Source organism: Penicillium lagena (genome assembly GCF_028827675.1).
Source record: "Penicillium lagena strain IBT 129212 chromosome Unknown utg000003l_segment0_segment0, whole genome shotgun sequence".
Lineage (NCBI taxonomy): Eukaryota > Fungi > Ascomycota > Eurotiomycetes > Eurotiales > Aspergillaceae > Penicillium > Penicillium lagena.
In genome coordinates this window covers 2,916,740-2,939,629 of record NW_026623224.1, presented here as the reverse complement: position 1 = coordinate 2,939,629, position 22,890 = coordinate 2,916,740, and the positions used below count along the sequence as shown (strand labels likewise).

General features: G+C 51.8%; 10 protein-coding genes across 10 annotated transcripts; 4 read left to right on the top strand and 6 right to left on the bottom strand.

Annotated features, from left to right (window-relative positions):
- Nucleotides 1-548: 548 nt before the first annotated feature.
- Nucleotides 549-1,889, bottom strand: N7510_006405 (metal-dependent hydrolase family protein; the record flags this gene model as incomplete). Its single annotated transcript, XM_056978331.1, has 1 exon — nt 549-1,889. The coding sequence occupies one exon, from the start codon at nt 1,887-1,889 to the stop codon at nt 549-551; it is 1,341 nt and encodes a 446-aa protein (XP_056834363.1).
- A 592-nt stretch (nt 1,890-2,481) lies between these two features.
- Nucleotides 2,482-4,352, top strand: N7510_006404 (uncharacterized protein; the record flags this gene model as incomplete). Its single annotated transcript, XM_056978330.1, has 8 exons — nt 2,482-2,607; nt 2,670-2,694; nt 2,781-2,961; nt 3,016-3,040; nt 3,106-3,245; nt 3,308-3,662; nt 3,712-3,951; nt 4,005-4,352. 8 exons carry the CDS (start codon nt 2,482-2,484, stop codon nt 4,350-4,352), a joined length of 1,440 nt encoding a protein of 479 aa, XP_056834362.1.
- Nucleotides 4,353-4,529: 177 nt separating this feature from the next.
- On the bottom strand, nt 4,530-6,168 carry N7510_006403 (fungal specific transcription factor domain-containing protein; the record flags this gene model as incomplete). Its single annotated transcript, XM_056978329.1, has 3 exons — nt 4,530-5,343; nt 5,452-5,619; nt 5,669-6,168. The coding sequence occupies 3 exons, from the start codon at nt 6,166-6,168 to the stop codon at nt 4,530-4,532; spliced, it is 1,482 nt and encodes a 493-aa protein (XP_056834361.1).
- A 1,643-nt stretch (nt 6,169-7,811) lies between these two features.
- On the top strand, nt 7,812-8,384 carry N7510_006402 (uncharacterized protein; the record flags this gene model as incomplete). Its single annotated transcript, XM_056978328.1, has 1 exon — nt 7,812-8,384. One exon carries the CDS (start codon nt 7,812-7,814, stop codon nt 8,382-8,384), a length of 573 nt encoding a protein of 190 aa, XP_056834360.1.
- Nucleotides 8,385-8,436: 52 nt separating this feature from the next.
- On the bottom strand, nt 8,437-11,625 carry N7510_006401 (ATP-binding mismatch repair protein PMS1; the record flags this gene model as incomplete). Its single annotated transcript, XM_056978327.1, has 4 exons — nt 8,437-11,243; nt 11,299-11,385; nt 11,440-11,536; nt 11,587-11,625. The coding sequence occupies 4 exons, from the start codon at nt 11,623-11,625 to the stop codon at nt 8,437-8,439; spliced, it is 3,030 nt and encodes a 1,009-aa protein (XP_056834359.1).
- A 261-nt stretch (nt 11,626-11,886) lies between these two features.
- On the bottom strand, nt 11,887-13,496 carry N7510_006400 (serine incorporator domain-containing protein; the record flags this gene model as incomplete). Its single annotated transcript, XM_056978326.1, has 4 exons — nt 11,887-12,603; nt 12,662-13,250; nt 13,303-13,382; nt 13,446-13,496. 4 exons carry the CDS (start codon nt 13,494-13,496, stop codon nt 11,887-11,889), a joined length of 1,437 nt encoding a protein of 478 aa, XP_056834358.1.
- A 782-nt stretch (nt 13,497-14,278) lies between these two features.
- On the top strand, nt 14,279-16,214 carry N7510_006399 (uncharacterized protein; the record flags this gene model as incomplete). Its single annotated transcript, XM_056978325.1, has 7 exons — nt 14,279-14,359; nt 14,420-14,491; nt 14,541-14,673; nt 14,726-14,830; nt 14,889-15,489; nt 15,542-15,675; nt 15,730-16,214. 7 exons carry the CDS (start codon nt 14,279-14,281, stop codon nt 16,212-16,214), a joined length of 1,611 nt encoding a protein of 536 aa, XP_056834357.1.
- A 1,198-nt stretch (nt 16,215-17,412) lies between these two features.
- On the bottom strand, nt 17,413-18,399 carry N7510_006398 (putative GATA transcription factor (AreB); the record flags this gene model as incomplete). Its single annotated transcript, XM_056978324.1, has 2 exons — nt 17,413-18,075; nt 18,172-18,399. 2 exons carry the CDS (start codon nt 18,397-18,399, stop codon nt 17,413-17,415), a joined length of 891 nt encoding a protein of 296 aa, XP_056834356.1.
- A 315-nt stretch (nt 18,400-18,714) lies between these two features.
- On the bottom strand, nt 18,715-19,651 carry N7510_006397 (transcriptional regulator family: GATA type zinc finger; the record flags this gene model as incomplete). Its single annotated transcript, XM_056978323.1, has 2 exons — nt 18,715-18,987; nt 19,619-19,651. The coding sequence occupies 2 exons, from the start codon at nt 19,649-19,651 to the stop codon at nt 18,715-18,717; spliced, it is 306 nt and encodes a 101-aa protein (XP_056834355.1).
- Nucleotides 19,652-20,079: 428 nt separating this feature from the next.
- Nucleotides 20,080-22,447, top strand: N7510_006396 (1-phosphatidylinositol 4-kinase LSB6; the record flags this gene model as incomplete). The annotated part of the gene is made up of 2 exons (XM_056978322.1): nt 20,080-21,555; nt 21,608-22,447. The coding sequence occupies 2 exons, from the start codon at nt 20,080-20,082 to the stop codon at nt 22,445-22,447; spliced, it is 2,316 nt and encodes a 771-aa protein (XP_056834354.1).
- Between the last annotated feature and the right edge of the window lie 443 nt (nt 22,448-22,890).

The window sequence follows — 22,890 nt, the reverse complement described above, 5'->3', positions numbered from 1 at the left end:
CAGTACTATAACTACCTAGGGGATTTCCTCTCCCAGCTCTCGGCTTTCCTCTTCCGTTCTAGTGCTCAGGCCTGGCAGCTTTTGCTCACTGAGTAAAACTATTCTCGCCCCTGAACACCCTGACCCGCTCACTGGGTCTGAGCTGAGCGTAGAAAGAGCCGGCCCGAGTAAGCTACATCAATAAAACGCACCACGCTAGTCCATTACGTACATTACTCCTCCTTACGAGATAGCCCTCATCGTCTTTAAAAAAGGGGTCTGTCATCATCAATGTTACTATTCATCCTAGTAAAGTAAATACAACTAATGGCGTTATCATAGAGCCTGCTTCTCAACTGCTAAATCAGCATTACTATTCTTTTCTAGATGCTCCTAGGAACACTTCGTTTACTAGCCCTATGATCTCCTAATGAGGCTTTAGAGGGCTACTAGAGCTTGGGGTGATAAAGAGAGATGGTCATCTCAACTTACAATAGAGTGTTAAGGCCAGTTTGCTATTTATTTAGTTCTTAGTCGTGTCAATATGGAAAATCTTGCAGTTTTCCACGCTACTCAATCTGTGCCATGGTTTTCTCTTCCACAGCGAGCTTAGACCAGCGAGAAGTGACCACCCGACCATCCTTGAAAGTTGCGAGTACATGATGCTCGGGTTGATCCAAGACGGTGATATCCTCTAAAGGATTTTTGTTCAAAATCAGTAGATCAGCAGCAAAACCTGGTGCAACCTGTCCTAGGAAGTTCTCCTGCCGAAGCATTCGCGCTGCATTGATGGTGGCGCTTTGCAGAATTTCCAACGCACTCTGTACACTGCTTCGAAGGCGGAATTCTCGACTCTGAGCAAAGTGTAAAGGCCCAAGAAGATCAGTACCGAAGCATATAGTGACCCCAGCCCTTTTTGCCACCTGGATGGCGTGGAGCCCTTTCTCCAATACCTCCTTATTTTTTCTAGCAGAGGCCGGGGGTAGAAATCCGGCAAATTCTGGAGATGCCATAGTAGCATACGTAACGAGAGTCGGCGTAAGGAAAACGCCCTTTTCTGCCATAAGTCGTGCAGTTGATTCGTCGATAAGATTACCATGTTCAATGCCTCGCACGCCTTGATTGATAGCACCTTGAATGGCTTTAGGTGTATAGGCATGAGAAGTGACATATGTTCCAGCATTCTCTGCTACCGTCACAATGGCCCTTATCTCCTCGGGAGAGAACTGTTGATGATCGATTCGATCAGTAGGGCTAGCGACCCCTCCGCCCCCCATGATTTTGATGAAATCGGATCCCTGGCGAAGCTCTTCCCGAGCAAACTTGAGACATTGTTCTGTGCCATCCACAATACGTCCTATACCAAGGAGGTGACCACCGCAGCACTCAGAAGCATCATGCGGACCGCGCGAGTCTGCATGGCCACCAGTTTGAGAAAGGGCATGGCCTGCAATGAAAAGCCTAGGTCCAGCGATAATATCCTCTTGAATGGATTGCTTGAGTGCCAAAGTTGCACCCCCACAGTCACGGACTGTTGTAAATCCACGATCAAGCATTGACTGGCACACATGTGGCTGCCTCAGTAAGCCGAGAGGAGCGCTGAGGCCTTTCATTTCATGAAGAGTACTCGCACCGGGAACAGCCGATAGGTGGACATGACAATCTATCAGGCCGGGACAGATGTATTTGTTCCGCAAATCAATTCGAATCGCCGCCATGTCATCGTCCTCGCTATGTTCAGGTCCCGAGATTGAGGAGACAATCCCGTTTCTGAGCCGAAGAGTCGCATTCTCGATTACATTGCCAGTAATTGGATCAATCACATTCGCGGAACTGAAGACATAATTTTTGTGAGGAGGCTTTTTCCACGGTGTAATGATGTTCTCGAGGTCTGACCGCGAAGGTGCCATTGTTGGTTGAGCCGCAACGTTGTATGATGAAGACGAAAAGAAAAATTATAAACGCAAAACAGCCAATTGAGAGAAGTAGGTCATCTGGACCTTTTAGATATTTATATCCAACAATTTAATGCAGAGTACGATAGTCAGGTCACCTTTCGAGATAGACCGAATTCCCAGTCGTCGCGGGTACTCGTACCCGCACCCCGATCTCCTTATCGATAACACAATACAAATATGTACTAGGGCCGTCGGTAGGCGGCTGCGGGTACGCGTACCCGCAGAGGAGTGGGGAGTCTTGTTTACTCGGCCACACAGGTCGCAAGATTCGTTGCACATCCACACGTGATAGTTGCGTTGGAGCACTTGGGTGACTCGGAGATAATCCAATACCCCATGGGAGAGCTGGAACTTGATCTCGCCAAAATACAAATTTCTCTTATCAAAGACAGTTCCACCAAAACTTTAAAATGGCGGGGAATTAATTATCTGGAACGATTCGCAGACACGTAAATCTGGGGTTGGTCGGGGTATAAGATGAGTGGAACGCGTCGCAACCAACACCTGCTAGTTGGAAGTATTTTTTCTTCGCGTCATTGACAAGATGGAAAAGCAATTTGAAATCGCAGAAGTCTCTTCTCACGGGATGATCGGGAGTACTGATCAAGAGATGACCAATGAGATGGAAAGAAGGGTGCTTCGTAAAATTGATATGGTCGTCTTACCTCTGGTGAGTTGATTTGAGAAAGTTCGCTTTCATATGCCCGGAGTATAGCTGACAGGAAATCTCAGATGTGTCTGGTTTTCTTCTCTCAGTGTAAGTTGCCTTGCAATCCTGACGTCTAGTTGAAAGCCCCATTTCACAAGAACGGTTCCATATACTGACTTTTGGATCTATATTAGACCTCGACAAACAAAGCCTAAGCTACGCAAGTGTATTTGGGCTGATCGAAGACCTTCGATTGGATAGCTTCCAATTTTCCTGGCTTGGATCGATGTTTTATATCGGTCAATTCGTGTCCGAATTTCCATTCATCTACTTGATGAGTAGATTGCCGTTGGTCAGATTTGTGGGAGCCACAATGTGAGTTATCAAGCAAAGAGATTCAAAATGAAAACAAGCTAACAATCCGTATAGCATTATTTGGGGGGGGATATGCATGGTAAGCAAATCTGATAAGACAATTCATTTGAAAAGGCTCGAATGTGGCACTCACACTTCACCAAGTGCCTGGCGGCTAGCACCACTTTTAGCTCATTCGTTGGAGTGCGATTTGCTCTAGGCTTTGCAGAAGGAGCTGTCTCGCCTGCATTTGTTACAATTACTAGCATTTGGTACAAAAAAGAGGAACATCCATTTCGAATTGGGTAAGTCTCCTGAATCAACTTGGAGGTATGGTCAATGCCATGGCGACTAAAATCGAGTATAGTCTCTGGATCTCGTGTAATGGACTTGCCCAGGTTTTGGGTGCCTTATTTATGTATGGCATCGGCAAGATGGATGTGTCCATGGAAGCATGGAAGATCATGTTCCTCGTCTGTGGCGCACTGACTTCGGTTCTTGGCATTATTTTCTTAGTCTTGATGCCAACTGGGCCCGAGACAGCCTGGTTCCTTACGCCAGATGAACGTCGCTGTGCGCGAGAGAGACTTCAAACCGAAGCCGATGGTGGTGACCAAACGGAGTTCTCCATTTATCAATTACGAGAGGCAGCAGCGGATATCAGAAGCTACCTCAATCTCTTTTTTGGTATTCTAATCACGCTCCCAGCACCTGTTATTGCGGTAAGGTCTTCCCCTTCCTTCTTTTGAGTTGGAGTACTAACTCCGACAGTTCGCTTCGCTGTTAATTGAAAACCTCGGATATGGAAAATTTGACACAATGCTCTACACCTGTCCGTCAGGTGCCGTTCAAATATTCTTCATTTGGGTTGGTTTATTCTTTTGCCACCTCTGGCCTCACCGCCGATGCGCAATAACAATTGGTCTCACAATTGTGCCTTTAACCGGAACCATTCTGCTTTTCTCACTTCCTTTGACGGCTGGATGGGGCATGATAATTGCCTCTTGGCTGGTATGTCTCTAATCCCTGTGGCATATGAACTGATCAGACTAAGATCTTCACAGGCATCCGTCATATCAAACATTTTCACCATCCTTCTAAGCCTAAGTGCATCTAATGTCCGAGGGAACACCAAAAAGGCCATTGTCAATGCTCTCTTCTTTGTGGGTTACTCGGCTGGTGCTGTAGTTGGACCCCTGTTGTGGAAGAATGAAAATGCCCCACGCTATTATGATGGTCTGGTTTTGGCATTGGTGAGCTGGGTTGTCTTAATTGCTGCTGTGACCTTTTATTGGTACACTTGCTACTCTGAGAACAAGAAACGGGTGACAAGCGACGCGGGCGATAGTTCCGATCAGCTAGGGCGAGATCCTACAGATAAACAGAACAAGGCATTCAGGTACTCAACCTGATCCGTCATATAGGTATACCACTGGAACACTGGGAGATATGAAGAGGTTGTTTTCTCGGCGTCCCCGAGCTAAGAACTCTGTCAATGGCCTCACTGGGGCCCAAATTTACATGGACAGTATCAAGAGACGTTGTCAAGCGGCGCATCAATTGATATTCTTTTCCCATTTGGCCATAATTTACATGTGAAAATCGCCTAGACCGAGAAAATGTAAATCCATTGGCGGGCAATCGTTCAGTAGAGCCTCAATATTGTCGAGACCGAACTCTAGCCCGTCAAAATCGGCAACTGCACGCTGACAAGGGTTGCCACCCTCGCTTCGCCATTCCTGCATAGTCTCCAAATTAGAGCCGGCCATCGGTGATGAATTCTCGTGATCATCTCGCCGATTATTCTTTTCATCTGAAGTGCTGCAAGAGTCAAAACCACGTACTTCGGACGAGCGATGAAAGGTACTCTGCAGAGGTTGCCGACAGTGAAATTTTGCCAAGGCTGAGTTAACAATCTCGAGAAAGCTTTCGATGTATTTCAAACTACTTCTCGCATGCTCATTTCCGAATGTCATATACTGTAAGGCATCAAAAGCTTCTGCAGCCTTGGAAGATGCTCTCACGGTCGGATACAGAATGCTGTCTAAGATAACGATAATTGTTGCACAGCAGCATGTACGGAAATCTGTGTGAGAGAACCTTGCAAGTTGTTGGTAGCGGCGAAGCAGTCCAATCAAATCGATAATCTCATACGCTGAACGAACGCATGGATATGTTAGATCCAAACCAAGGGGCGTCGATTCCACCGGGTTTTTGTTAGTCTCGGTTTCCTTTGACATGATACTGCGCCGCACCAGTTGGAGTAGGGCAGCACGGCCGAGGCATACCCATACAATATGATATTGAAGTTGAAGGTGGACATTGGCCCTTAAACAATCTTGATCAAATGCCTGGAGTGCCGGTGGGAGATCCTCCTTCCATAACAGAAGGCGTTCACGGATGCTATTGACTCGCGGAGCGTCTCCATCAGCCAGCCTGTATAAATAGTAACGAAATGTCAGTATATCTAGCGGGCGGAGGCAAATTATCGGCTATCTCATAGATTCTTACCTTACTTGGATAACCTCGTTGAAAAGAAGCAACAGTTTCGTGTGTGCGATCAGGCGTTCAACCTTGAGAGAGTCTGGTGCGTCGAGGTCATTTCGCCTTTGTGGCAAGGGGCAACTGATTTCCCTTTCCTGGAGCATTTCCGGGTATCCCAGCGAGATAGATAGACGACTGGTTATGTTAGATCCTGCATGTCCCTAAGAGTATTGGATAACCGCACCGTTCAATGCTGTATGTTGTCCAAAACACTCGGCAGTTATTTTCCACAATCACAGGTGACAAGACGTCAGCTGTCTTGCTGTGGAGTCCAAGAGCGATGCCAATTCTCATAGCTAAGCCAAGGTAAGTGTAAGCCATTTTGGTGCTGTGAGCGGGAAGCACATATAGCGCAGTCAAGAGGCAGCTCTGAAGGCTTTCCAGAGAACAAGTACTGAGCAACGATGGCATGAGTCTCTGCGCGTTTTGGAAGTAAGTCATTCCCGGAAAGCCCTCGTCAGCCAAATCGGCTTCTCCGGAAACACCAATGGATCCCTGGAAGTTTGGCCAAATATGCATGAATTGACTACTCAGTGCAAAGGCTGCGAATGCAAGACAGGTAAAGCTGCAGTCTGCAACTGTCTCCGGCAAATCGCTATCATAAATCTGCATAATTCGATCGCGGAACCATGCTTCGTCGAAATAGTACCAATTCGATTCACCATGTGAAAAAAGCGTGGCCATAAGTGAATCGGCTTCTTCTCGGGTTGGGAAGTCTTTTAGAAGTTGAGCCAGCAGTATCCGCTGATCCTCCCCACATAGGTTCTCAAATGGAAACGGATTCTAACCAGGACAAAGTCAGCGTCCTTCCACGACACAAAATTTTAGTTCTCTAAACGGAAGGCTTACCATGCATTGCATGGATTCCTCAAAATACGGTGGTTGGTGCTCCCTCGTAATGGCCCGTGTAGCAGCCATTAGAAAACTTTCGTCGGAAAGCATCCCGTTTTGGGCTAAGGTCCCTTGTGAGACGCGACCCAGTTTCATAAACGGCGTAGCACATACCAGAAGACGTAAAAGCAGAAGATGATAATCGAGTAGTTGGGGCTGGAGAGGTCTTTTGTGAAGGTCCACTCGGGAAAGGACTGGGGCGTTGAGGGTACTTTCTAATGAGTTCCGCGAGGCTCACAACATGTTCTTGGTTCAAGCAAACTTCAGGGTATTTTCGATTGAATTGTCTCATCACTTCATCAAAATCAACACCCTCTGCAGAGTTCTCACTATGTCATCTGAGTGTTAGTCCACCTTACCGAGGCAAATCAAATCTGCAGTCACACGAACTTCACCATTGTCTCCTGGTTTTCGGTCCCCATCGCCTCAAAGATGCACTGAAAGCCGGCTTTCTCACAATTTTGGCATACTTGCCCGTGAGTCAGTCGACATTTCCTCTTGCGCTGGCGGCATGAGGTACAGGCCAACGCAATCCGCTTGCGATCAGCGAGAGAAACTTTTGGACGGTGTCGCTTCGACGGGTTTTGTGTGGATGATTGATTCATCGCATGCTCCTGTAGATTCCTAATACGAAATTCGAGGCACCCATTGGATCACGACGACGACACTCGATGTTAACATCACGAAACCGGAGAATCTGTGTCCCGGGCGGTGAGGTGATCTTAGATCCAGTCGAGCCAAGCACTAAACTCCAACCCGAACACAGGTCCACCTAAATGGCCTGAGACTCAGGATAGCGGGCTCCATTTTTGTTCGCGATATTTACCAATGCTCATAACTTAGAGGGCTTTATCAACATCCATGATACGGGTCATATGATTCCAACAACCTGATTCGTCTGTCCAGCGCTTTATAATCTGATTTAACGAACTAGGTTAGGTTAGCTATTGATAACTAATTAGTTACTAAATAGGGGTAGATAAACACCTCAGAATGGACAGTCTTCTAAGTATCAATTGATAGCATTATTGGTGAAGTGCTCCACAAGCGTATACCGGAGTTGCTGTCCCTGTCGGATATATTATACGAGACGAAAACAGTTATTGAGGAGTACGAGGTACAGTAAATATATATCACAGTAAACTACCATCTACTCAGAGAGCCTGACTCTGAGCGTCATCACTGAAGCGGCGGTTTTAAGATAGGAAAGTCCCACCCACCGGAGGAAATTCCCTACGTAGAGAGAGGTACGTGCCTGGGTACAGGGATAATAGTTACCTATCGTGGCCACTGACAGCGTGCCACGCCCGGGAGCAGAGTGGGGTTGCAGATCATAGTCAACTACTATCAGCTTGGGGACTTCTCCGTTTACGTCTACCACCTAACACCTATATATACTGTATTATATTCAAACTACAAACTACAGTATCAACAACATGTCGACAGACCAGCAACCTTCCTCCTCCACACTCCCCCCAAACACCCAGCCCGTCCCCGACACACACTCCCAACCCCAACCCCAACCCGACTCAAGCCCGAGCCAAGAGCAGCAACAAAAAGAAGAAGCCCTGGCCGCATTCACCGCAACGCTCCACTCAGTGGGCACAACCCTGGAACTACCGCTCCGCTCCCGCGCAGCGCTAATCGAATCCAACGCCGTCGCTCTAGAACGCCAGGAAGCCGAGCTGGCGGGGCATACGGCGCAGCTGGCGAGGCAGAATGAGCAGTGGGCGGGACTGGCGGAGGATGCGCGCAAAGGGTTGAAGGAGATCGGCGATGTGCAGAATTGGGCGGAGGTCATTGAGCGGGATTTGTTGGTGTTAGAGGAGATGGTTGGCGTTGTTGAGAGGAGGCAGCAGGAGGAGGACGTGGAGATGGAGACGGGGAGTGAGGACGGCCGTGGGGATGGGGAGAGGCGGGTGAATGGAATTAGTATTTTGGGAGAGCATGAAGAAGATCCAAAGAAGAAAATAGATGGACGGAAGAGAGGGTGGTGGACGTGGTGGTGATAGATCGATCGATTGATTGATTGATATATGTATGTCTACCGGTCCAGATCTATCATGTCTTTAGGTACTGCGTCCACACCTCCAAGTCGTTACTCGCACCCTCCTCCCATGCCTCCCACTGCCCCAAACTCATCAGATGGCGCATCGTAGGCCGACCGTGCGGACAGTTCCACGGCTTATCGATCGTGCCCATATTGCGCACCACACGCTCCATCTGCCGACTCGTCAGGGTCTTCCCCACCATGATGCTCGAGCGACAGGCGCGCATGGCGAACATCTTGCGTACTTTACTCGGCCGGGGCACGGAGTGCGTCGAGGCAGAAGACAGACCCACCCATTCAGAAAGTAAAACGATCAGTTCCTCTAGATCGCGCGCGCCGAAGACTACTTCCTTGCTGAGCGGCAAGGAGACGAGCTGGCATCGTCGACCGATGGGCTCGTCGCCGCTCTCGTCGATGGTGACCACGAACCCGTTTTTTTCGAGTGCCTCGCGGTTCGCGAGCACGATTTCTTCTTCGACGGCTGTCAGATCTAACCGCTGGGGTCGGACGAGTCGTTGGTTCTGAACGACGGTTTCGGCTTGGAGGCGCTCGAAGTTAAATTTCTCGTCCGAGGCGTGCTGGTCGATGATGAAGAGCTCGTCGTGGTCCGTCCCGGGACGCACAGCCAGGATGAATCCCAGGTTGAATTGGCCGATGATCCGCATCTGCGCAAAATCGGCCTTGGTTACCGTCAGAGACAACCGGTCTTCTGCGGATTTGTCCTCGCGAGAGACCTCGGGCTCGTCGGGTTTGGATACCGGGGTATGTCGCTGCAGACCTTTCCGCAGCTTGGTGATTTGATCCTGTACCTGGGAGACGGACCCGTTGACCGTGCCGACCAGATTCACAGTAGCATCACGGTGCAAAGCTCCCTTATTCATCTTGTTGGCTCGGCTGGTATTGTGTTCCTGTGGCAGCACGGCGGTTTCTTCGGCTTCATGGATCAGCCGCTGAACTACAGCCTCTTCCTGTGCTTTTTTCGTCGCTTCGTCGAAGTCTTCATCTGCACCTGTGATCGACTCTTGTTCTGGGGCGTCGTCGTTGAGATCTGCAGAATCAGGCAAGTCTGCATGCTGAGCGTCCTCAGGTGCATAGTCGCCATCCTCTGACGGCACTTTGTCGTCCTCTTCATTCTCTTCGATACTATCTTGGTCCTCATCCTCGGCGGATAATTCTTCACCTTCCTCGTCCTCCTCTTCCTCCTCTCCATCCTCATCCCCATCCTCCCCCTCCTCCTCTTCCTGCCCTTGTGTTCCCGGGGCCGCAAAGGCTTTCATGCTCTGCCCAAATGAACTCGGTCGCGACGGCGTGAATATCCGTCGTTTCCGCGGCTTCGGCTCTCTGTTGGCAGAAACTGCAGTATCGGATGTTCGCTTTCGCAAGTTCCCGCTCCCGATCATAGATTTCACAGTGTGGGTGCCTCCGATAGTGATGGTGGCCATTTCAGCTGGGCGTCGTAGTGGACGCATCCGATCAAAAGCGGTTTGGATGGCGTTGGGGGTTTCGTCGGATTCATCCTGCTGCAGGGCAGGACGATGTACTACCTCCGATAGCTGAAAGGATGCTTCTTGAGAAACGTCGGCGGTGTCGTCAACTATCTGAGAACCACTGCTGTCCTCAGTCGCAACTGGCGGGGAGTCCGGCTCTCGCTGCTGCCTAGTGACAGACGCTCGTTCTAGTGGTCTGGTAGACGCGGCCGGAGAGGACGAGGGCGGCGCGAGCTCTTTGCTAGCGTTGGTATCTTGAGAGCTCATGAAGCGTTGGATCTCGCTTCCAGCTTCTTGCCGGCCAGACCCGCTCTCTTCGTCAATCAAACCATTTTCATCTTGGTCATGACCTGGCTTTTCGCTCGTTGTCGAAGCACTCGCATTGATTTGCCGGGCACTCACAAACCCAGGTAGAGATGCTAACGCCTGCTGTTTAGCAGGGGTTTGCTTGAAACCAAGCACCTGCGACTGCGGCACAGTCTGATCAGCAGCTTCAAATAGCTGTGCCAGTGACGTTTTGAGCGACTCGATCATAGCCCCCGCATCATGAAGTAGAATAGTACGTTTATCTGGCGAGACATTCACATCGTAGGCATTTGTGTCCATCTGAAAATCCGCAAAGATGAACGGCGATTGTGACACATTAAACGACTTGTACACTTCGTTAAACGCTTTGGCAATCTGGGGAAGCCCACAAGGACGTGAGTTGACAAAAAACATCTGGCGGTCTGGCGTCTGGCGTCCTTCGCCAAAGACCGGGCGTGAGATGTGACCCCGGACGAGAATTTGGTTAGACCGATCACTATCAGTTCGTCTCGTTGCTCCCGCGGGCTCAAACTCCAGCTCCAAGTCAAGCGGAATAAGCGCCGACAAGGTCTTTGCGCCGTAGACATTGGCGATATTCTCTCTGGTCGTTGGATTGCCGTTCGTGGTAAAGACGACCACGTTCCGCGTCTTGCCCACGGTGTTGCGCACGCTAAAACGCACCCCAGTGCTGATACAGGCGTAGGCATGTAGCAGGTTCAACACCTTCCCGTATTCCCGCTTGATATTCTTCTCCAGTTCCCGGCGACGGACAGGAAGCCGCTTGAAGATGCCTTCCACCGACGCGCTGGTACCTTTCTGCCCTGCCACAATCTGGGTCTTTTGAAGCTTCCCAGAGGATTCAAAGTCGAGTCGGTTCGCACGAGGAACTTGGTTGGCTTGTGCTGTGACAATGTGGAAGTCGGCGAGCGCGCAGAGCGAGGAGAGCGCCTCGCCGCGAAAGCCGAAGGTTTGGAGGGACGTGAGATCGGTGAATGAGGATAGTTTGGATGTGTAGTGTTTCAAAGCTGATATTCTTTAGAATTAGCATTATAACGTGCAACTCATGGGAGAAAGACGCACCAACGCTCTCGTAGCTGTCTGGCGGGATCCCGTCGCCATTATCCTGCACTTCGATCAGGTCTAGGCCGTTGTTTTTGAATCGAACCTCTAGATGCTGTGTCAGTCAGATAGCCTTTTTAGAAGCAGAGAAATTGAACACACCGATGGAGGTTGCGCCGGCATCAAGACTGTTCTCGACCAGCTCTTTCGCGACGGAGCACAGGTCGACGATGACCTGGCCCGACTGGATTTGGTGGACCTACGCGCGGGTTAGGCTGATCTCTCGAGAATAAGCCGTAGCAGACATACCGAACGGGCCTCGATGGCCTGGATTGCGGCCATTTTCATTCCATGATGTCTTGCAGAGGGAGGAAGAAGTGGTTGCGCGACGCACTTTTACGCGCGGGGATTTGCTAAGCAGGAACGAGTAGTTACCTAATGTATTGTTTGGGTGAAAACAGAGCCAAATACAAGCAATAACGGATGCTTTTCAATATTATCGCTACTACAATCACAGATATACCGGATAACAACAAAGAATGACTCGGGTGCTATCGCTCAACGCCATTTCCAAAATTTCAAATTCCAACGCTGAAAAGATCCATCATCCTACGCAGCAAATCGATCCGGCAGGAGAACCGGCGCGACAAGCGTCCAGAGATAGATCGCATAGCACACCCAGGCACTGATGATCTTCACCCAGCTGGCCCAGTAGGTCCGGCCCACGGGAGCAAAATCCTGCGAGCTCTCGAGGTCGAGGTTCTGGGTCAACAGCGTGCCCACCCACGTCGTGGCGAGGAAGAAAATGATGTGGAAGAGTGAGTAGTTGTACTGCGTCGATCCGCGCTCATCGTCCTTGCTGCTGGCCTCGACCTCATCCTCGTCATCACTGTCGTCCAAGGCACTCGCTGGCAGACTTCCGCTCTCCACAGCGGCTCGGAGCGCTTCAGCACGCATCTCGCGGCGGGGGTTGGGCTGCTGGGTCACCAAGCCGTGCTCGTTGTCCTCGGTGCCCAGCTCGACGTAGCCGTGTCCACCCTTGGAGCCCAATGCAATCCCCTGAGTGGCGGCACGAGTGGTCGTGTACGCAATGGTCGCCATCGTCACGATTGCGCCCAGGATAATCGTGGCGGTTCTCGTGCCACGGGAGCGAATCAGCGGGTTGCAGTGGTTGTCATCCGGCTCCATGGAGACGGCAGACATGGTGAGATAGGTACAGTAAACGGTGACCATGGCCGCTTGCGCCAGGCCCGCCCGGGGATTGGATTCTTGAACCGCAGGTTGAACCGAAATCATTGAGATGACCAGGAAGACGATCAAATTGATCTGGACAAGTTAGTCGGGATCTCTCAACAAGGGTAGACAAGGGGAGACATGTGCATACCGTAATAGCAGCCTGGTTCATTCGGCAGTCTCCTTTCGCAAAGAAGATGTACATCAGGATCGTCATGACGATCGACGCAAGGTACATGCCCAGAGTCGAACCAATCAGCAGGCCGCGCCACAGACGCGAGTCGCTGTCCTCGATCTTCTGCAGACACAGCTCTGCCCAAGAATGGGCCAGGTCGACCAGGAGAATCAGACCCAGGAGAAGAAAAAGCATGGCGCAAAAGAAGGCGATGTAACTGCCGTAGACCATGAAGAAGGCTTCAGGGATAAAAAACGACATCACCACAAATGCGACCCACAGGATAATCTTCGGTCCCCAAAAGCCATTCTGGAGGGCAGCACGGCTATCCCTGGATGTGTGGACGCCGAGCAGTAAAAGAGCGAGAATCAAGTGGAAGAGACCGAGACCGAAGTTGATGCGATGGACCGCCACCCAACCGTAACACTCTTTCCCGTCGCATTGGATCTCCATGTAGTCAAGCGTCAAGTGTTGCAGTTTTTTCAGGGCCCATGGCGTGAGCATAATCCAGGATACGATGGAGTTAAGCAAGAGGATGAAGGCATAGGCGATTCTCGTTGCGATACTGTTTCTCCAACGTCAGTCTGGGTCGGCGCTAGGCAACCGGGAGACGCTACCTGTTGTTAAACTTGCCACAGGCACTGCAGACAGCACCACACGTTGCAGCTCCGCAGCATGAAGTTCCAATAGTTATGAGCTATTTCCCAAGAGACGAGGTTAGCCAGTCAAGGTCAATGGACAGAGCGGGGGCGCAACGTACGGTGCCAACGCTGGGCACTGCCAGCAGCGGCAGGGACAAGAGGGCGCCCATTATGAAGGATGTGCAGATCTCGATGTAAAACCGAGCTGATCCTAGCAGTTGTCCGGCGATAAGAGCCTCGATGGAATCAAGTTGTTGAAGACAAGAAGTGAGGGAGAGAGAGGAAGCCAGTGCCAATGAATGACCGCCTTCGTCATGTCACGAGATGGATTACATAATCGCATTTTTTAGACACATGACTCGAGTTGAAAAGGGAGTGTACAGGAGGGAATCGTAGTAACAGTGATTCATTTGCTGCCTAGGTACATAGGTAGTTAACTCTTTTCTTTCTATCTGGTTTGTTGGATTTCTTTTCCGCGTTCTGTCGTACTCGTATCCATGCCTCTTTCTGAGTCCCCGTGCCTTATCGCACGGCTAGCTGGTTGGCCGTGCCATGTACTCTCATAGCATTAGTATTTATCCTATTGGTTTCGGTATAGGCATATAGGTACTAGATGTATCTTAAGCAACCTACGGAAGACGCATTTTGTCTGATATTGTAGTAGGTCACATGATCGCAAAGGGCCAAGTAACTAACGGGGGGCCCGATTACGACGATCGCTCGGTGTCTTCTCCGCTGTCGCTTGTCTGTCCTCTCTTTTCCCTCTCCTCGTGTTTCTTTCCAGCGTCTGGCTCCGATGTACCCCTTCTGGTCAATCCTCTCATACTTGACCCGCGAGGACCTGCTTCGCTTAGTCTCTCGCTAGAACACTTAGCCGGTCCGCGCACGCTGTACACCTGGCCCCATTGGAGCGCAGCTCAACGAGACTCCGGGAAACGTCAATCGCGACACAATGTCCGAGTCCACGAACCAAATCGCACGGGTGGTCTCCGTGATTGCGGGGACATTGATCGCCCTGTCCTGCGGAACGAACGTGCGTGATAGATCACCAAACCGCCCTCTGGTCCTTGATATCTGACAATCCTCGACACAGTATGCTTACTCGGCATGGGCCCCTCAATTCGCACATCGCATGAAGCTCTCGTCGACCGAGAGCAACCTCATCGTGAGTTACAATTGAGAATATCGGAGAAATTTCCTAACATCTTCTTTAGGGTGCAGCGGGGAACTTGGGCATGTATGCTATGGGAGTTCCCATGGGCCTGTTGACGGATGCGCGAGGCCCTCGGACCTCAATCTTGGTCGGCTCCATTTGCCTTGGTATTGGATATTACCCAATCCATCTTGGTATGTTGTTTTCACTACCTGTCAATTAGGATGCGAGCGCTGATGTCAGTAGCATATAACGGTGGCCAAGGGTCGATGCCAGTTTTCTTTTTATGTTTCTTCGCTTTCCTCACGGGAACGGGCGGTTGTGGTGCTTTCTCCGCTGCAATCAAGACAGGTGTGTTAGCCACAACATCCGGAGCATATCGGAATCTCTAACTCAGCCATTCTCTCAGCGGCGTCGAACTTTCCTGACCATCGTGGCACGGCGACTGCTTTCCCTCTGGCCGCGTTTGGCCTCAGCGCTTTTTTCTGGTCGACGGTGTCGACCCTTGCCTTCAAAGATGACACAGGAGCATTTCTCCTTCTGCTAGCCCTCGGCACCTCGATTCTGTCCTTGGTGTCGACGCCCTTTATCCGAATTTTTGCCCTTGACTCGTACGCGTCTCTTCAGGAAAGAGACGAGCCGGCTGAGTCAAGATTGTTGCATCGGACCAGCGCCCTCCAGTCTGTACCGGAGGAAGTCGACGACGAAGCTCAGGGTTCCGCAGCCGTTGGACAGGGCCATTTCAATCATTCTCGGGGGCAATCAACGGTCTCCAATCCGGCGGCTCGTAGCTTCGCCAACTTGGAAATGGGCGAGTCGTCGTCTCTAATGTCCAAGGGAGACGTTGTGCGACCGTCTTTCGATACCCTAGATGACGACTTCCTAGATGAGGTGGCCCTCGAGTCTCACCAGGTTGATATCCGAGGTCTGGCTATGCTGCGCAAAGTCGAGTTCTGGCAACTGTTTCTGACCATGGCTCTGTTGTCTGGAATCGGATTGATGACTATCAAGTATGTTGTCGGCGATTTTTAGTACCTGTGCAACTACTAACGAGATCTATAGTAACATTGGCAACAGCGCCAAGGCCCTATGGATCGCCTACGATTCCAATGCTTCGTCGCAGTTTATTCAAGCGCGACAGGTCATGCACGTGTCGATTCTGTCCTTTGGCAACTTCCTCGGGCGTCTCTGTAGCGGTATGTTCAAGTCCCTTCAGCGTCTATCACATCATACTAAATCCTTGCATTTAGGTATCGGCTCCGACATCCTAGTCAAAAAGCTCGGCATGTCCCGCTTTTGGTGCCTATTCATCTCCTCCTGCGTCTTCACCCTCACTCAACTAGCCGGCGCCTCGATCTCCAACCCACACACGCTCGTGATTGTCTCCGCCTTCACCGGAGTAGCCTACGGGTTCTTGTTCGGCGTCTTCCCATCCCTGACTGCTTCCACCTTCGGTATCAGCGGTCTCTCCCAGAACTGGGGCGTCATGACCCTGGCCCCGGTCTTCAGCGGAAACGTTTTCAATCTGCTTTATGGCAGCATCTACGACCACCACTCCATCATCGGCGAAGATGGTGACCGTGAGTGTGACGATGGTCTGGCCTGCTACCGCACCGCCTACTTCATGACTTTCCTCTCGGGAATCTGCGGTATGGGTGTGTGTCTATGGAGCATTATGCGCGAGAAGCGCCTGCATGGCGCTGTGTACCAGAAGCCCAATGACCGACTGGAATAAGGTGACACTGTGATGCACGTCATACCGATAAGAGAACCGCACCTTTATTTTTTTCATCTGCTTCGTGCCGAGTGTACATTTGGTAGTCGACGGATGTCGAGATGTATTAGATATATCCATTTCCTTCCTCTGGGGGTTGTCGACGCCACACTAACCATTATGCATCGTTCTTGTTATAGATCATTTGATACTCCATGCCTTTTTCTGCTTTTGTTGTTTTTTTCGTGTGTGGTTGAATCACATCTTGAGCATGTCTGGCTTTGAATTTCCAAATTGTATATAGGCGGTCCTGCACATAATGGACTCTTACTATTATCTTTTCCTCCTCCTCATCGCCCCATAGACTCAAAATATAGGTTCACGGGTATGGATAAGTAGTATGACACGCTGACTTCGCCGTTATATAGCCACCCAGCTCTCCTGCCTATCTGGAGCAACTTTCCCCCTATATTATTACTGAAAGCATGATCAGGGCAAGGATACCAGCTCAGCTCTGGTGGCGCAGCGAAGACCTGCCATGATGGTCACTGGCTGCCCATCCGAGACTGGCTCGCTCCCTTACTACGAAATGATGCATGCGCAAGAGTCGTTTTAGTTGCTGACTTGACTTAAAGATGCGCCTTGCCTTTTCATTTTCGTAGACTAACTAGCCCTGAGTACTCTATAGCCCGTGAAAGAATCCCAAAAGCAAAAACCAGAGGAAACAGAAGGAGAACGGCATGTTCTCTTAAACCAGATCAAGACAGATCACCGGTACTTTCATAACAGGGAAAAGAAACCAGCGAAAAAAAGAGATAACCAAACATGTCAGAGGCATTGTGTTCTTTTTCGGGGTATTGTTTTGAAGTTCCATCATTTCCTGCGCCGTTGTGCTTGGAACGAAGAAGAAGAAAAGAAAGGATGAGAGATATTGTATTAGGAAGAAAGAGCCGTGAAAGGCATAACAGGAGAGAGTTCGTACACAACCACAGGGCGACGACAACAAAATCAGAACAGAAGAGAAAACGAAACCATCTCGCGCACAACATCCGAAGAAAACAAGTATTAAGAAAAACCAGCCAAGGAAAGATCATTTGCTTCTTTTTCTTTGTCCTTTTTTGTCTTTTAGTTCCAGCGACCAAGGACAAAAGTGTGTTGGGTGGGAAGGGTATCAAAAGAACCAGGAGAGGTTGGACAAAAGCTAGCAGCCACAAGACATTTATGCGTTCGTGGGTGACTTGGCCGATGTTTCCTCGCCCGATTGCTCCACCATGTCCGCCAGCCGGATCTTCTTTGCGGCGGGCTCATCCGAGCCGTCGGTGCCCAGCTGGCGCTCGAGATCACCGACGCGGCGTTTGAGATCTTCCTCGCGACGCTGGGACTCTTCCAGGGACCGGCGCAGGCGCACCTCGGAGTCTCGGACGATCATCTCTGAACGGCGCGCATTGGCATCGCTCTGCTCGAGCTCCGCGACGCGACCCCGGAACAGGCCGTTGATGAGCTCAAGTTCACTGACACGGGTCTTGAGAGATGTGTTGATCGCCAAGAGGCTTTCGTAGGTCTGAGGGGATTCTTGTTGGCGGTCCGCTGCGCCGGGGGAGGGCTGCCGCAGCTGCAGGGAAGGGAGACTGCTGGAGGAGTGCAGGGCATTGTCGCCCAGGGTCACGCTGTCAAACATGTGCTGGGGCGCGATATTGGAATTGTGCTGGTGCATGGCCGCAAAGCCAGGAGTCTCCGTGCGAGACAGTGGCGAGTTCGACCGATCCGAATGACCGGGGGACATCTTACGCGACGCGCGACGGTAGGCATGCGAGCCCAGAGGCGGAGTCCCCGCATCTGATCTCGAGGCTGCAAGACCGTTGGCATCGATCGGACCAGTGGACTATAACGAATCGCGATAACGGGTCAGCAACGAGCTGTCCGGTCGAGGCAAGAGGCCGGCGACGAGGAGAAGATTTTTTCAGATCGCGACACTCACCTTGCGCTTGGGGCCCTGCCCGGTTTTGACGCGGTTGCGACTTTTAATCACATCGGTTTTCAGGCTTATCGGACGAGCGCGACCGTGCAGCTTCAAAAAGAGCCCGCAGGCATTGCAGAGTACCGAGCCGACTTCGTCTCTGCGCCACAGGGGGGTGGTGGAAGTGCCGCAGTTCTGACAGACGGGCTGTAATTGTGGACGCTTGTCATCAGCCAACGAGGTCGCCATGGTTGGGGAGAGATGGGAGGATAAGAAAGGGACGAGGATAGGAAGAAGAGGGTGATGATAAGATGAGAGATTTGCCCGTCGATAAGGATCTGAAAAAGGCGGGTGCACGGATCGGGCGGTGCCAAGACCACCCGAGTAGATAAGCCGCGCTTATCTACTCGAGATTCAGGTCGAACAAAAATTGTGATCAAGGATGGACTCACCGGACTGCCTGGTCCACCCGTAGTCGCGGCTGGGGATGAAGTTGCGTAGGTGATGTTCGCCATGTTGGCATCGCTGGATGCGCTGTGGGGGAACAATGGAATGGCCCTGGGGTCAGCCATGATAAGACCGAACCGATACTAATCCAAACACATACCGGAGGTTCGACTCGGGGGCGGACGCGACCGATGCTAGAGCAGCCAATCCTGGGAGAGAGGTGCTCACACTGCTCGAGATGTAGCTCTCGTGCTCGCGGCCAGAATAGTGGAGCTTTCCAATGCGACTCAGGTCCGATAGGGGTGTACCGTAGGACGAGGACCCTTCCGCAGCCTTGGAACGCGTCGTCGACGAGGGATCGGGCGGGGAATGGTAGTGGGGAGAGGAGTTCTGCGGCGTCGAGGCACCAGGGAGAGGCGGGTCGATGGGCGACGCCCGGTAGAGGAGAGAAGCCACAATGGAGAGAGGGCGAGGGTGCAATCACTCGAAATCCGGCCACGGGAGACCGAATTAGAGGTCGAGAGGTACGGGAGAAGAGGATCGGGGACTCGAGGGAGGATGTTCAAGACGGGCGATGCAAAAGAATCGGATCGGTCGAGTCGAGGGTTGGGGAAGAGGTCAATCGGCGAAGATAAGGAAGAAGAGGAGAATCGAATGGTTCTTCCGCAATTGCCGTTCGAAGTAAATGAATGACTGGATTGGAAGACGGGTTGGGGGATGGGAGCATGGAGGAAGAGAAAGATAGAGAGGGAGGGCGAGGAGAGGGAGAAATAATCTTATCCCGATTGTTATTATCGTATTTATCACTTATCGGCTACGCTCTTCCTCGGTCCTCAACCCCAAGACTTCCTTCCCTCTGTGTCCTTGGTGCTACTCTCCAGGACACAGATACAGTCCATCAATCTGAATCAGCATCAATCCGACTCGCTCTATGATTGTTCATCTGGACTCTCCCGGCCGCTGCATTCTCTGCTCTCGCGCCCCTGCCTGCACACGGCATGTCAGGAATGAGCCGCCAGACCAATGCTTTGTGTATTTCGTAGCCAATGCCCATGGTGGCCGTGAAGGTACCGCCTGTAATATTCAGAACTATAGAAGAAAACTACCCCGTTTACTATCCTCGGGCCTCAGTAGCGACTGGCCACCCCTTTTATGCCGGCCAGCTGCACAGTTTAGGGGTGGGTGGACCCCTTGTGGCGGTGCGTCACCGTATTACCGCCACCGTCCACCCAAACTCGGCTTGACACGCCAGCAGTGTCAGGTAACAATGTAATGACGGGATGGGACCGATTTATTATTCTCTTCCTCTCATCTCTCCCGTCCGTCCTTGGAGACCACCTCATCTTATTTCCCCCCTACGACTCTCTCCTGTAATGGATTATTGACCTTCTTGTCTCTCTTTCGATGCCACTATTTTTCTTTTCTCTTTCACCCGTTGTTTGGCCTCCCTTCCTTCCATAAACCTTCTGTCCCTCCGTCACCATGCCGCGCAACCGTCCGGCCACCTCTGGCTACGCCCGCCTAGCCCAAGAGGAAGAACAGCGAGGCTTCCTACAGGATGACTCCGACGACGACGACCTCGGCGCCGTCGCCTCCACCGTGTCCGCCCCTCGCTATGAGCCCATCTCCTCCCGAGCCCAGATGCAGGCGTCCGGTCTCGCCACGCCTCCCGGTCATCAACGCCGACATAGCGGATACCACCGGCGACGAGGGCGCCAAAACTCGGGCGTCGACATCAAAGCCATCAATGCACGCCTAGAACGCTGGGCCGAAGAGATCGCCTCAAAGTTCAAGATCCACCGGGTCAAGGGGAAAACGTACGAGGAAGAGAAGCTGGAAATCTACCACTCGGTATTCCAGCCACCAGTGGGCGTGAGACCGTGGACTGCCGAGCAGCTCGAGTCCGACGAGTTCGAAGGCGAGCAGCGACGCGCTCGAGCTGAATTCGAGGAGATTATCGAGAGCGTGCGCCTCGCCATTGAGCTGGACGTGCATCCGCGAATGATTTCACAGGGCAGCTCGGGCAGTTACTTTGCTCGGAACAGCGAGGGTAAAGTAGTCGGCGTGTTCAAGCCCAAGGACGAGGAGCCGTACGCCTCGCGAAACCCCAAATGGACCAAGTGGATCCATCGGAACTTGTTCCCCTGCTTCTTCGGTCGTGCGTGTCTCATCCCCAACCTTTCTTACGTGTCCGAAGCTGCCGCCTACGTTCTGGATGCTCGCCTCCGCACGAATCTTGTCCCTTATACCGATATTGTCCGGCTCTCCTCGAAATCGTTCTTCTATGATTTCTGGGACCGAAGAAAAGCGTGGAAGGGCAAAAAGACCCTGCCTCCCAAGGCAGGCAGCTTTCAAGTCTTCCTCAAGGGATACCGGGATGCCAATATCTTCCTCCGCGAGCACCCCTGGCCGGATCAGGCTAACACCGGGTTCCGCACTGAGGATGCGCCGAAACGCAAGAAGCGGCCATGGAACGAGGCGTGCCGCCCTTCAGGAATGCAGTCCGACGACGAAGATGACGAGGAGAACGGCTATGTTCCTACACCATCTTCGCGTGACGAAAGTGCCGAACGACGGTTTCACTGGACCGAAAATCTTAAACAGTCATTCCGCGAGGAGTTGGAGAAGCTTGTGATTTTAGACTATATCATGCGGAATACGGACCGTGGCCTGGATAACTGGATGATCAAGATCGATATGGGCGCGGAACAAGTGTCTATCGTGGCGGATCCCCCCAAGAACAACGAACCCCAGCCGAAACACGACGAGGATGAACTCTTGCCCCCTGCGCGGCCAGTCTCTGTGAATTCAAACGGCTCCTCGCAACCTTATAAACGACACGAGATGCTGGCTGTGAGCCGCGAGGGAACTCCCTTGAATTCACGCGATCAACAAGCGTCGCTCCAAATTGGTGCCATTGATAACAGTCTTTCGTGGCCATGGAAGCACCCTGATGCTGTATGTTCAACAGCCCTTCCCATGCAAGACTCGGATACTGACAATCTCACAGTGGCGCAGCTTTCCCTTTGGTTGGCTTTTCTTGCCAGTCTCCCTAATCGGTCAACCTTTCTCAGAAAAAACTCGCAACCATTTCCTCCCACTCCTGACTTCGACTGCTTGGTGGAGCGGCACACAGATGGCTTTGCGGCAAGTGTTCGCTCAAGATGAAGATTTCAAGGAGAGCATGTTTGCCCGACAGATCGCCGTCATGAAGGGCCAGGCCTGGAACGTTGTGGAGACGCTGAAGCATTCGGATCATGGTCCCCTTGAATTGACTCGACGAACCCGAGTCTGCGTGTGGGATGACCTGGTGGATGTCCCCGTCGCCATCCCCATGCAGGCTACTCCCTCAGAATTGCAACGGCGCCAGATCGCGAATGAAGAGGAAGAGGAGGAGATGGACATCGGCGCCGTCATTTCTTCACGACCAGCCTCAGAGCGTGATCTTTTGGGCATGTCGCCCCCGAATGAGCTCCCCAATCCCAACCGGTTTGAACTGTCGCGTGGTCGCTCCGATACTACCAGCGACCGCGGCAGGACATCGATCGGCAGCCCTGCAACGGCGGTCGAGTACGACTTTGATGGCGACCGACCAAACCTCGATGACAGTCACGGCCGGTCTCTGGACCATGGCTGGGCCACGCTGCCGCCGCGGCCCCACCAGAAACAAAGCCGCAGATACGGCTCTCTCTCCTTTCGCGGGCCCCAGGTCAACGCTTTCGGCAGCGATGACCTGGAAGGCGACCTGGGCTATGCCGCCGCCGAGGGCATGGAGGGCAACCAGCGCAAAGTCATCGTGGAGCGGCTGGAGGCCGTCAAGAGCAAAAACCCCGTGTTTACGTGGTGCTGATCTCCTTGCATTCTTTATTGACCCTAATCTGTCTGAGTTACAGCGTTTTTCTTTCCCTTTTCTGAGGCAGTTCCTTTTGTTGTTTTGGTTTTTTTTTTTTTTTTTTTTGCACGAGTCCGTGTCGGACACGCTCATCATGATTGGGGGACCTTTCTGTTGTATATAGACCTTGTTCGGCCTTGGGTTGCGGCGCATTGATTGAGCGAACTGCCTCATGTAGCATATATGACGAGACTCCTTAATACTATGATACCGGCCATCTTCTACAGTGTAACCCCTTGTAGGTATAGCAATAATTGCCTAGAGGGGGTACCTCAGTTCTAGCGGTGATAAGGCTTATCGGCGGGATCACCCGCTGGTCCAGTGAGGTCATGATCCTCTCGCTCTTCACTCTTCACTCTTCGTCGCAACTTCCCCCCGTCCCCCACCTCGAGGCCGAGTTG